The sequence below is a fragment of the Pseudomassariella vexata genome, assembly GCF_002105095.1.
Source record: "Pseudomassariella vexata strain CBS 129021 chromosome Unknown BCR38scaffold_15, whole genome shotgun sequence".
NCBI lineage: Eukaryota > Fungi > Ascomycota > Sordariomycetes > Amphisphaeriales > Pseudomassariaceae > Pseudomassariella > Pseudomassariella vexata.
The window spans coordinates 467,858-480,295 of record NW_024467970.1 but is presented as its reverse complement, the minus strand read 5'-3'; the positions used below and the strand labels follow the sequence as shown (position 1 = coordinate 480,295).

Genomic DNA, 12,438 nt, shown 5'->3' with positions numbered 1-12,438 from the left:
GTAAATTTAGTGGTCTAAGAATTACATGTCCAATATTTTGGCACGAAATCCAACCAGTCTTCGCTTGAGACTACTACACGACTAAGCAAAATGTTATCAGTTTTCTTTCGGACTGCATACAAAAAAGTTTTGTTTTCTTTTTCATATGTTATCACAACCATCAGAACCATGAAATATTTAATGATCACATCCAGAGAATAGGTAGCATCTCCTTTTCGAAAATTGCCAAGCACTTAAGGCTTCATTCAACTACTGCACCCGCTGTACCTTTGATCTTGCTACTACATAAAAACGACGACGACGACGACGGACTTCACTGAATGGACGGCCTTGTTGTAATATCAACCGAACCGAACCAATTTAGCTTACCTTAGAGCGAAGCTTCTTGGACCCAAGACACCCGAGTTTTCTGTATACCTGTAAAAATGATTGAAAATATCTACTAATTTCTGCCTCCGACTTGGCCAACATGTCCTCCATAGTTCGATTCTCTAATCCACAGCTCCAACGCCAAAGTTGTCCTTCGTTTTTGGCTTGAATCGCCACAAACAATTTTAACACTTGCTTCATTCGAATTGAATGTCGGTATTCCATTACGAAATAAGGTAAATCCTTGAGGAATCTCCTAGCACGTTAAATGCAGGCTGGACTCAAATTGGCTTGGCTAACCCCGGTTACTTGGGGAATACAAAAAGGGCATGCTTGAGCTACAGTTAGATTGATCAAATGATAAGAGCAAACTTTGCATGCAAACACAAGAATTCCAATATTTCTGAAGAAATCTACATACATAATATAAATAATAAATAATATTAAATACGCCGTAGGTGTTAACCCTCGGTACCTCTACAAGTACTCCCTTAAGGGGCTATAGATGATATAGCGGGCCCTTAAGCCGCGTCGGGCGGTTATACAGGTAAACTTGTAGCCAAACGACTACTAAACCTCCTGTCCCTCCCTAAGTCTGTGCTACAACCCCTGCCTGAACTACCGATAAGTGTGGTAATGTAGCACTTAAATTCGTCCTCAGGGGTGGGATGCTGCTGATGTGCAGAATATGCTCGACTATTTTTTGTCACGACAAGTCGTAGTATCTGCTAATTGGGGTTCTCGTCGAGCGTATACATCTCAACCATACGCTCAAGTGGATAGACCGTAACGTGGTCTAGACACTCGCAAGAATCGCGGCGAGAGGGGGTCCGATAAGGGGTCGGATTAACGATTCGAATTCTGGACCGGCTGTCGAGTTATATTCCGCCGACGTAGTGCTTGACGGTCGACTGGCTAGGATGATCGTAATCCTAAACTGCACCAATCTCCCTATTATCGCTAGGTAGGCGAAGTCAACAAGGTGGGCAGCGCGCCGTAAGGGTTGACTAAACCCCCTTGTGTGTCAGCTGCGGGATTCGAACCCGCGACTCGTCACCGACCCAAGTGGGCGAGGCTCAAATCGGGACTTATCTACCAGCGAAGTGACCAACTACACCAGCCGACCTACATATATAATAACATAATACTATTGGGATGATCCAGGAAGACACCGCAACATCATAACATGCAAGGGGGTTTGGCTTTACTCCTCCGCAACAAACAGATATAATGGCACCCAAGACGATAATTAAAATCAAACATTTCCGTTATTCATCAGTATTGTTCTAACGTTGTCTAGTCAAAGTCTTGAAAGAATGCAAAGAAATGGAACACCTGTGACCCAAAACCTTCCATCCCAAACCCGAAACCGCGGTAAGAAAAACTCTTCCTCCTCTTCAAGCTCACGTCAACCGCTTAACTCGACTCCTCCGCAAACTTTGCCACAAACCAAGCAACCAGATGATTAACAGTTGGATGGTTCCACGTCAACGTAGGTGGGACCTTGACCTTCAACGCGCTCTGCAACTTCTGCCTGAGCGCAACCGTCATAACACTATCGACGCCCAAATCTGCGACGGGCGCGCGCGCATCAATGTCGTCGATATCCGTCATCATCAGCACGGCGGCGATGCACTCCCTAATCTTGATATTGAGCCACTTGGCCAACTCATCCGGTGCTGTGGGTCGGGCGTCTGCTCCACTCTCGGCAGCTGAGCTGCTGTCGGGCGCAGACGCGTTCCCGGCTCTTGCGCGGCGTACAACCACGTCTTCTAATAAGGGGCAGGCGACCGCTTCACCTTCGTCAATGGGCAAGCATCTCGTTACTACCGCGCCCTCGATGTCGAATTTGCCCAGGTGCTCCCATGCGCGGAAGGCCTCCTCGGCCGAGATGTCCGTGATACCCTTACTTCTGAGCTCCAACGTCAAAAAGTCCGTCGAAGTAGCCATTCCCAGGCCCCTCCAGGCGGTAAACTGGAAAGCGACTGTGTTATCTCCCCTCGCGCGGCGGTGCAGCGCAAGCGCATCCAAAAAGGCGTTGCCAGAGCCGTAAGAGGCCTGCCCCGCGGTGCCGACAAGCTGGCCAATACTGGAGTAGAGGACGAAGAAATCTAGTCCGGAGCTAGGCGGGAAAGCGGTGTGCAGTGCCAAAGCACCGTCCACTTTAGGGGCCAGGACGTTGGAGAAGGATGATTTCGTGGTGTTGAGGATAAGGTCGTCTTCGAGGACGCCGGCAGCGTGCACTACGCCGAGCACGGGCGGCAGGGAGAGGTTGTCCAAAGCCGAGAGCAAGGTCTCGGAGGCGTTGGGGGCGGAGATGTCGAGGGCGAGGCTGTGGATCGTGGCGCCTAGCTTTTCGAAACTTTGGATGCGCTCAACGACTGCGGCGAGGGCGGGATCGGTGGTAGCTAGGGAGGACCATTTGTTTCGCGGGGGAAGGCTGCGGCGGGATACCACTACGATGCGACGGGCTCCCTTCTCGATCAAGAAACTGCAGGTTTCGAGACCAAGGGGTCCGAGTCCACCAGTGATGATGTACGTACCCTCAGGCTTGGGCATCAGTGTGCGCAGTGAATCGGGCTTGTAACGCTGTTCCCTGGACAGGGGCCGCATGATTGCGCAACGGGGGAGGCCGTCGACCACTCGCACAATATCCTGTTCGTGCACATATTTGGCTGCAATCACTGGGAATATAGACGTTGTCTCGTTGTCGATGAGGGCACCCCAAAGATCAGGGTGTTCGGACGCGATGATGCGGGCTAAGCCGTACAGCGGACCATGTGCGAGTCCAGTGGTAGACTCGCCCGTGTAAACGCGGTTGGTGATGATAAAAAGCTTGCATGTCGCTGTCAGGGATTTGGTTGCAATCAGCTTGACGATACTGGTCGCCTCCCAGATATAGTCCTTGGCGGCGGCGGAGACTTCTTGTAGCGACTCGACACTGCCGGGCGCGTATATAATAGCACTACCCTTCTGACCCAGAACAGACAGGATCTCAGTCTGCTCCTCGAGCTCCTTTACACTGCTCACTTTGAACAGCTTCTGTGTCTGCGACTGCAGCTGATTGCCGTACGACTCAAGAATCGCTGCATCAGTCGACACCAGCACAACCTGGTTCAACTGCCGCGGCTTCTCCGCGAACCTGGGCGGAATCCAGGATAGCTGGTGCACCAGGCTATCCACACTTCCACTTACACCACTCGCGCCCTCCACCTCGGCAAAGCGCATCGATGTGAACTTGGCAAGCATCTCCCCCTTCTCGTTCAACACACTGACGTGCGCACCAGGGCTCTTAGCGTCTGCCGCCTCCTCGACGTACAAGTATCCAATCTTGGGCAGCGCGTCGGTTGAAAGGAGACTGACACGGTCGATCTGCGAGACAATGCGCAGCTTTGGGTCATTAAAGAAGATGGTCGAGCCGACGGAAGTAGCGGCGTCGAGCAAGGGACCCCACGAGCGGGCGTCCCAGTCGTACTTCTCGACGCTGGGGTCCATGTCGACCTTGGCGATCATCTCTTTCGTGTTGCCGTAGTGCTCGACGACTTGCCAAGGGAAGGCGATGCCGGCGACGCCGATTTTGGTCAAGTAGTCGACGGAGAAGCTGTTGGGCAGTTTGGTGCCGATGCGGGCTTTGATGGCTTCTACGTCGAAGGTCTGTGCCTTGTCGACGGTTTTGTCTAGTGGGCTCCATCGGGCGGAGCTGTGGGAAACCCAGGTTTGGTCCTTGTCGTCGAGGGCTGAAGTCGAGCTGGAGGCGACCTTGATCTCCTCACCTTGGACGATGATTTGCACGTTGCGAGTCTCGGGACCCATGGACACCGGGACGCGCAGCTGGATATCAGATATCACTGAGCCGCCCGATGCGTAGTGGAATGTGTTGATATACACGGCAGCCGGGATAATCTCAGTGCCATCCAATGGATGCGTACCGGGGAAGGGCTTCGTCTTCTCATCAAGCTTGGTCGTGTACAAAACCGTGTCAGTGCCAGCGACGGCAATCCGCTGACCTAGCAGCGTGTGTTTCTTGACATCGTGCATCTGTCCCTCGCCCAGCGGGCCAGTCTCGACTTGCTTCCAGTAGGGCTTGTGCGCCCAGGGCGTACCGGGAACCGTCTTGCTCCACCAGCGCTTGTGGCCTAGCTGGGTTGCAAAGTCGACATTCGCGCCGCGAATGTACAGCTGCGCGATGGCACTGTGGATGGTCTTGGTCGCCGAGGCGTCGCGCTTCATGGTTGAGATAGTGGCGAACTCGCTCTCGTCCAGGTTCCGCGTCACCAGGATCTCGTTGACGGAGTGCAGGACGATAGGGTGGGAGGATACTTCAACAAAAACGCGGTAGCCATCATCAACAGCAGTGTTGACGGCTGCGTTGAGCTGAACGGGGCTGATCATATTGTGGACCCAGTAGGCCACATCCCGGGGTGCGTCGGTGCGCTGATCACTGTGGGATGTCGAGTACACGGGGATATTGCCGGGGCGGGGGTGGAGTGCGCCAGCCAACGCTTCCTCCAGGGGTCCGGCAAGTTGGTCCAGCACGGGGCTGTGGAAGGCGACGTCGGTCTTGACGCGGAATGTCTTGATGCTGCGCGACTTGAGGGTTTCGACGTACTTATCCACAGCCGCGGCGTCGCCACTCACGACGCAAGTCGAAGGAGATGAGTCAATCGCAGCGACTAGGTCTTTCCTGGCACCAAGCTCAGTCGCGACCTCAGCGAATGGACGGTTGACAAGTGCCATACCACCGAGGCCTTGCTCACGGACTCGGGCATACAGCTTAGCTCTTCTAATTACGACCAGAGCTCCCTCTTCCGGGGTAAGGCAACCTGCCACAACAGAAGCAGCAATCTCGCCAACCGAGTGACCGATGACAGCCCGAGGCCCCACGCCCTTAGACTGGAGCACTTGGCTCAGACCAATTTGGATGGCGTACGTCATGATCTGCACCCGTTCTGAAGCCTCAAAGTCGCCCGTCTCGAGCGCCTGAACGACAGAAAAGCCAGCCTCTTTCTCGTAGATTGGCTCCAACGTAGCAAGAGCTTGGCGGAAGACGGGGTCGTGGAGCAGCTCCTTGCCCATGTCATTCCACTGAGCACCATGACCCGAGAAGACCCATACGGCGTTCCGCGATAGTCCGTCGGCACTGCCCAGGACTCGTCCTTGAGCAATCGTTTCGTCTTGGTCACCCTTGGCGAACTTGGTCAGTGCTGCAATCGCCTCTTCGTGACTGGTCACTACGAATGCAGCTCTGTAATCATAATGAGCCCGGCGTTGTGCCAGGGTGTTGGCAATAGCACCCAAGCTCTCTCCCTTTCCAGCAGGAGAGGACAGCCACTCTGCCAGTGACGTGGCCTGCTTCACAAGTCTCTTCTCTTGCGCCGCCGAGATGGTAAGAAGGACAGGATCCGTCTCCAATCGCGCCGGCATACTATCGCCGTAGAGGTTATTGCCAGTGAACTCCTCCACCACAGCATGTGATACGGTTCCTCCGTATCCATACGAGCAAACCGCCGCCCGCCTGGGGCCGTCTGGGTTGGTCCACTCCGCTGTCTCCCGCACCACATGCAGGCCCGACTTCTTCCAGTCGACGCGCGAGTTCAGCTTGTTCAGCTTGGCTTGTGGTGCGAGCTGGCCCTTGTTCACGGCGAGCACCGACTTGATCAAGCCGATGGCGCCAGCTGCGGCCTCTAGATGGCCGACGTTGGGCTTGATGGAGCCGATGAAGACAGGGTTATCTGCCGTTCTTCCGGCACCTTCACCGTAGACAGCAGCGATGGCTGATATCTCGGTCGGGTCACCCAGTGGTGTCGAGGTAGCGTGGGCCTCGACGTACCCCACAGTCAAAGGGTCAATGCCGGAGCGAGTCAGGGTTTGGCGAGCTACCAGCTCTTGTGCCTTTGCGTTGGGGGCCATGATGCCGTTAGTCTTGCCATCTTGGGCAACCGCGCTACCCTTGAGCGTGGCGAGGATGTTGTCGCCGTCGGCGATAGCGCTGGATAGACGCTTCAGAACCAGGACGGCTCCTCCCTCTCCGCGAGCGTAGCCGTTGGCGTCGTCGTCGAATGAGCGACAGATACCCTCGGGGGACAGCGCACCTGCTTTACCCAGCATGCGGGTAAGAGCCGGAGCCAATAGCACATTGACACCACCCACGATGGCGACCTTGGACTCCCGGTTGAGAATAGCCTGTCGGCCCATGTGTACTTGAATGATAGTCAGCAATGACCACTTTGAGCTTTGGAAGGATTCCCAGACTCTGACTCAGGGGTTCATGGTTCATCTCAGGAGTTGAGACAGACACATTCCCCCCAAGACAAACCATGAGAAGATGTGCACGTCATAAATTCACTCACCAGTGATTAAAGAAGAAGCACAGGCAGCATCAATCGCTGCACTTGGTCCCATCAGATCCAAATGATAAGAAATGCGATTTGGCACGCCATGCGCCGCAGTACCAATGCCCATCCACGCCTCAATATTCGGCAGATCCTCCATGAGCAACCTCGAGTAATCATCCGAGTCAATGCCCATGAACACAGCTGTGTCTGAGCCAGCCAGGCTCTTGGGATCTATGCCGGCGTTCTCGAGCGCCTCCCAGCTCAGCTCCAGGCCGAGCCGCTGATGCGGGTCCATCTGCTCAGCCTCCTTAGGCGAGACCCCAAAGAAGGCTGCATCGAAGTTCTCAAGGTCCTCGATGAAGTAGCCCTTGGTAAGCGTCTGCTCCACCTCGGCCTTGTTACGGGCGTCGCGGCGGAGCCAAGGCTCCCAGCGCCAGGCGGGAACTTCTCCCGAAGCGTCTTTCTGGGCAAGAAGGAATTGCCATAGCTTCTCTGGGTCTGTGTTGTCGCCTGCGGCGCGGCAGGACATGCCGATGATGGCTACGTCCTCATATGGAATTTGTTGCTCGCCGGGAACTGGGGAAGAGGAGGGATCAGTCAAGTCAGTTGACTTCCCCGAGCTACTGGCTGGGGACGAGGTCAACATGGCGAGGTCGTTCGGACTGTGAGGGCGCGGGAGGAGGAGGAGGATGGGGAGAATTGACGATGGGTAAGATATCTCATTCACGTCCGTATGAGATACCAGAATGGGCGTACGGAAAGCAGCAAGAGGCGAGACGATGGAGATATGGGATGGTCTTACCTATATTTCAACTCGAGGAGGAGACCATTAGATAGTCACGTCATCCTAGCCAAGATACCTTGATACCGGACCCGACCAGATTGTTTGCCTCTATCGACTCTCGATATCCGTCCCAATCACTTGCAGTCCATATCAACGTCGCCTAACGCGGATTCCGAAATATTATCTTCTAGTGAGAAGGTTGTTCTGTCCAATCCCGCTGCATACGTACGTCGTCTCCCCTTTTGCGACTGTGGCCCTTGTCGCTGCGGAGCGACTATTAGCCATCAGCCATGATAAGCGTAATGTGTGTCCACGATATGCAGCTAATACTGCAAAGGCTATGTGAAAATGGGTCTGGCAATGCCTGGGCAGGCACATTAGCAGTTGACTCGGAGGACCACTTCCTCTTTGGCCAAAGGACCACGAACGACGGAGCTTTCCCCTTGCATGGTGCCCCAAGTGGGCGCTTCTGGCAACCCAAATTTGGCCTGGTTTGCAAATTATGTCCCAAACAAATAAACGCATACAGTCCTGTGGCTTGGTTTGCAAACCCCACTCATATGTATAAAGCGTTTGACTGCACCGGATGTAATCCGGATGGGGAAATACTGAAACTTATCAAGTAATACTGCTTGAAAAGCAATCTAATATCAAAACTTAGTTCTATTGGTTTGAGTCGTTGGCCGCACGACGCGGATCTAGCTCTGATTATGTGATGTGATACGACACTGGAGAGCGAGGATCGACTCGCGTAAGTGTACACAAGTATGGCATCTGCCACGTTCACCTCGATTCTGGATTGAGTTTTCGCAGCGTCACACTGAAAAGCTGCATATCGTAGTATGTATTGTTGCATCAGAGCCATATGGCAACATCGGGCCTGTGCTGCTCTGAGTTTGTATGCGAAGACGGGAAAATATTACATGTGAGGCATATTCCGACTACTCCTCCTGCGAGCCCCGCCGAAATGGCAACACAAGATGCCGGGCCCTGCAGTTCTGAGAGCCGTTGCAGGGACTGCATGGAGATGATCTTGTCCGGAATGGTCCGCAGTCCGCATCAGTTCTCATGGCATGAGCCGAGTACCCGGCCCTCCGTGCATGCAACTCCCGACAGAAATATGCTCCGAAAAAACGTGGGCAACGGCCCGAGAGCTCGGGCCGTCTGTATGCTGCTCTCCATTGGCGAATCAACACTTCAGACGATGTCGTTCAGGACACGGATCTTGGTATTCGTGGATGTGAGTTCCTGGTCCTAGGCCATTTTGTGGGCGGTAGACAACGATCAGGGCGTGTGGTTCTGCACACCACTGACTTTTGTTTCAAGGGTTCGCTGTGTTGACGTTGTCTCGTGGGGCCGCGCTTGTGTGATTAGATTTTGCTAGTTCTCTTCAGCTGAGGCGACCGCCGCTGGTTGGTCACCGGAACGGCTCCCGGGGTGGGATTATTTGCTAGTCTGAATCTTTATTGGGACTGCGATATGACTTTTCGGACGGACGCGGCAGGTCTCCGTCATCTTCTCATGCTTTGTAGTGCTTATCGTTCTTTAATTATAACAGCTGGTCGAAGCTGAACTTCAACGTTTCAAGGTAGATCCATGCTCAACTCCATCAACCGGCGGGTCAGTGGCTGCCTACGCCCTGCCGCATGTCGTAATATTCGCGCTTTTGTAATCCGTCACTTTGGTTAAGCTCGCGGGCACGTTCACCGCCAGTTCGACTCCAGCCGGCTGCGTCTCGCCCGGTTGCTCTATCTCTACGACGAGCCTCGAGCCTTGTTTGACATGGTTATCAGTAACCAAAGCAAGGATCATAAACATAATCCGGAATGACAGGCTTGACAATTATGGTTGGAACAACTGTCATTGACCCATCGTCAACACGACTCTACGCTGCGTAGGCAACCCTAGAATGGTCTAGATTTGCTGAGCAACTGACTCGGGCAAATCAACTGCGATGGATCCCCATGGCCACGGGCCACCAGTCATCGTACCCGATTGATCTACCCCTGGTGATGGCACTGACCACGAGTCCCAGAAGAGTTGGATCGTCGACAGAATTTGGAATGTGCCGCACAGGTCAGTAGGCAAAGAGCAAGCGGCCCGCACCGAACGACCCGGTTACGGCGTCTCATGATAATGTCATTCTCCTTGTCACCATAACCCACTCACCAACGCAGCCACACGGCACAGCACCACAAGGATGATGCCGCCGTCTCACTGCCGTTGGCAATGCAAGCAGGCTGCAGCTAGTGTGCAATGTGTAAATGCTTGTTGATCGATCCTAAATCAAATGTACCGCGAGATGACTAAAAACAAGACCACTATCCCGTCCTCCCACCTCCCTTGTGTTCAAATGCAGCTGTGCTGGGGTATTATTTCAAGGAATGCAAGACATGAGTGCCGATAGATGAATAGCACTGAAGACCGATCCAATTGAATTTTTTTTCTTCTCCGTGTTTCATTAGGCAGCTTCGACTACCTCCTCCGTCGTGACTGTTACCGTGACGCTGGCGTTGATTTGGGCAAGATCGCTCCATGATGTCCTGTCATCCGCGTTGATCCAGCCAAGGTCGATTTCGCCGCAGCACACGATGAACAGCTTCGGTTTCCCGTCTACGTAGACGAGTTCTACAGCCGTGGGACTGACCAAGTTTTCCATGACGACGTCGGTTTTGGCTTCGCCTGTCTCGGGGTCAATATTGACCTTCCATAGCCATCCGTTCATGTAGCTCGCTGAGTAGACTACCTCTTGGTCCTTGGTGACAGCCAGACCATCGCAGTGAGGCAAGTCATCGGTGATGGTTTCCACGGGACCGGTGGTGCGTACGCCCGTCACGGGGTCGTCCTTGTCTAGTTCGATGGGCACCCGACAGAGAATGCCGGCACTGGTGTTGGTGAACCACACATAATTGCCGACCATGCGCAGGCGGTTGAGGCCAAAGAAGTCGTCGGTACTCGCTATCTTCATCGTTTCATCGGCCACCAGGACGGAGGTCTTTCCTGTTGGCATGTCGAAGCGCCAGATGCAGTGCTTCTGGGAGTCAGCGATGAGCAGCGTGCGCTCCGTGGCGGCCATGATGCCGATGCAGAAGCCCGAGCTCTCGAGCTTGGCCAGCTGGGTGAGTTCGGGTGGGTCACTTCCATGTAGCTTGACACGCCAAATAATGAAGTTTTCGAATTTGACGTTGCCGAGGTCGACGATGCCCGAAAGGACGGCATACTCGTCTTCGCAGCCCAACAGCGGACACAGGTTGATGAGCCCGTTGGCATCGGGGAACGTGTGCAGCAACTCTGGCTGAGCATCTGGATTTTCGGCGTCCAAGGTATACAGCTCGGGCTGGTCGAGGCGCGACACCAGAATATGTCCGTTGGGCCGCAACGCGAAGCCCTCGAACCAGGCATCCGACGGCAGCTGCGTCACCAATATCGGGTCTTCGATCATGATATATACGTGGGTGGAGGTTTGAGGCCGCTGCTCTGTCTAGATTTGATTATCGCTCCCAGGCAGTCGCGAAGGCGAATAGTAGTCTAGAATCAGAAAAGGCAAAAAGCGCTAGCAAGCAGGAAAAGACGAGGGAAAAATATTTGTTACTCGAGTAGACTTATACCGAATAGATGGTCGGTGCAGTTACAGTCGCAATTATTCCGATTGATCGAATGGCCGTTACTGCATCTGTGCATCAGTCTTCCGACACAGCCAACAAGCTCGAGCCCTGCCCTTCACTTTCCCCCAAAAGGACGATCCGACCCCCGCACTAGGTCCGGGTAAGATTAGTGCTACCCGAACCCCTGTAGTATACTACCTGCTGATGCATACGCATTCTTCATCAGCGTGGCCCGGAGAACGTTCCATTCGTCTCGAAGTTACACAAAACTGCGGGCTAAGCCCGGTGAGAGGCAGGACTGTTGCAACCGACCTTGGCTACCTCGGCGTTTGCATCTAATGTCGACAGGTGCCGCATTACCCAACTCAGTCATCACTCATCGTTGTTATTGGTCAATATGTCAATAAAATGCGCCTCGTACTCCTGTTGGTTTTGATGCATGCGTTTCATAAACATATAGACTATTTCAAGTATTGCTGGGGGCTTAGCAACCGGGGAACACGACACAGCGATGCCGTCAAGAACCATGCTCCAATCCGCGACGGCATTGCCGCAGTGCGCACTTACATGCAAAACAGGGGTTATATGCGGCATCGAGAGTGCTTATCACTGGATCATCCAGTAACTACGTGAGGTTTCACCTGGCGCTCTCTGTCTGTTCAGATCTACAGCTTGGCTGCTCGCCAATAGGGGCACACAACAACTCATCGAAGAACAAAGTTGCATCATACCTGGCGGAAATGATTACATTCGATACTGAGTGCAGGGGTTGCGAGCCCGAGAGGAGGAGCTGGTTGAATAAATCGGACAATGACTGGTGATCTAGACTGTGTATCGAATTGTAAAGTCGAAAATGTGATAGCCGCACCACTGCCTTCTAGGTCAGACAGAGTGCTACTTTCTAGTCTGGTTGAAGAGATATGCAGCTACGATTAGATGCAGTAAGTCCAAAAGTTTCTCGGCGCTATCCCTCTTGTGCATGCAAGCACGGATTGCGGTCACCTTTTGGAGATTGCTATGGTATTTGTGTGGTTGATGTTGTATATTCATTTGTCTGGTGATGACTTCAATATATAAATAGAGGTCTTTTCAGGAAGTAGTTCATCTTACACGAAAAATCCATATTCAATAGGCACTTCCGGTATAGAGTAACGTCCCACACCCACATCCGGGACACCCCCACATGTGGGACACCCAAAAATGCCTCATCAACACCGCTAGCCTCTAACTTCAACCTCTTTTATCTTTACCAATATCGATTTAATCGTTACAAAATTTTACGTACGTCTTCTTTACAATAATATGAGTTAATATACCGAAGATGATATTTATCGAGCTCTTCAAG

At 53.2% G+C, this 12,438-nt stretch overlaps 2 protein-coding genes and 1 non-coding gene across 3 annotated transcripts; all 3 read right to left on the bottom strand.

Moving 5' to 3' along the window:
* Positions 1-1,391: 1,391 nt before the first annotated feature.
* On the bottom strand, positions 1,392-1,494 carry BCR38DRAFT_t311. The gene has a single exon. It is a non-coding gene; the product is annotated as a tRNA-Thr (tRNA).
* Positions 1,495-1,785: 291 nt separating this feature from the next.
* BCR38DRAFT_413137 (6-methylsalicylic acid synthase) lies at positions 1,786-7,937 on the bottom strand (the record flags this gene model as incomplete). The annotated part of the gene is made up of 5 exons (XM_040858794.1): positions 1,786-6,569; positions 6,720-7,506; positions 7,565-7,648; positions 7,718-7,762; positions 7,917-7,937. The coding sequence occupies 5 exons, from the start codon at positions 7,935-7,937 to the stop codon at positions 1,786-1,788; spliced, it is 5,721 nt and encodes a 1,906-aa protein (XP_040711632.1).
* Positions 7,938-9,770: 1,833 nt separating this feature from the next.
* BCR38DRAFT_446704 (uncharacterized protein) lies at positions 9,771-11,152 on the bottom strand. The gene has a single exon (XM_040861107.1). The coding sequence runs from the start codon at positions 10,928-10,930 to the stop codon at positions 9,950-9,952; it is 981 nt and encodes a 326-aa protein (XP_040711631.1). The 5' UTR covers positions 10,931-11,152; the 3' UTR covers positions 9,771-9,949.
* Positions 11,153-12,438: the final 1,286 nt, after the last annotated feature.

Bases quoted from the DNA above. Each gene is read 5' to 3' on its own strand.
- BCR38DRAFT_446704 (XM_040861107.1), bottom strand. From the start codon at position 10,930: ATGATCGAAGACCCGATATTGGTGACGCAGCTGCCGTCGGATGCCTGG.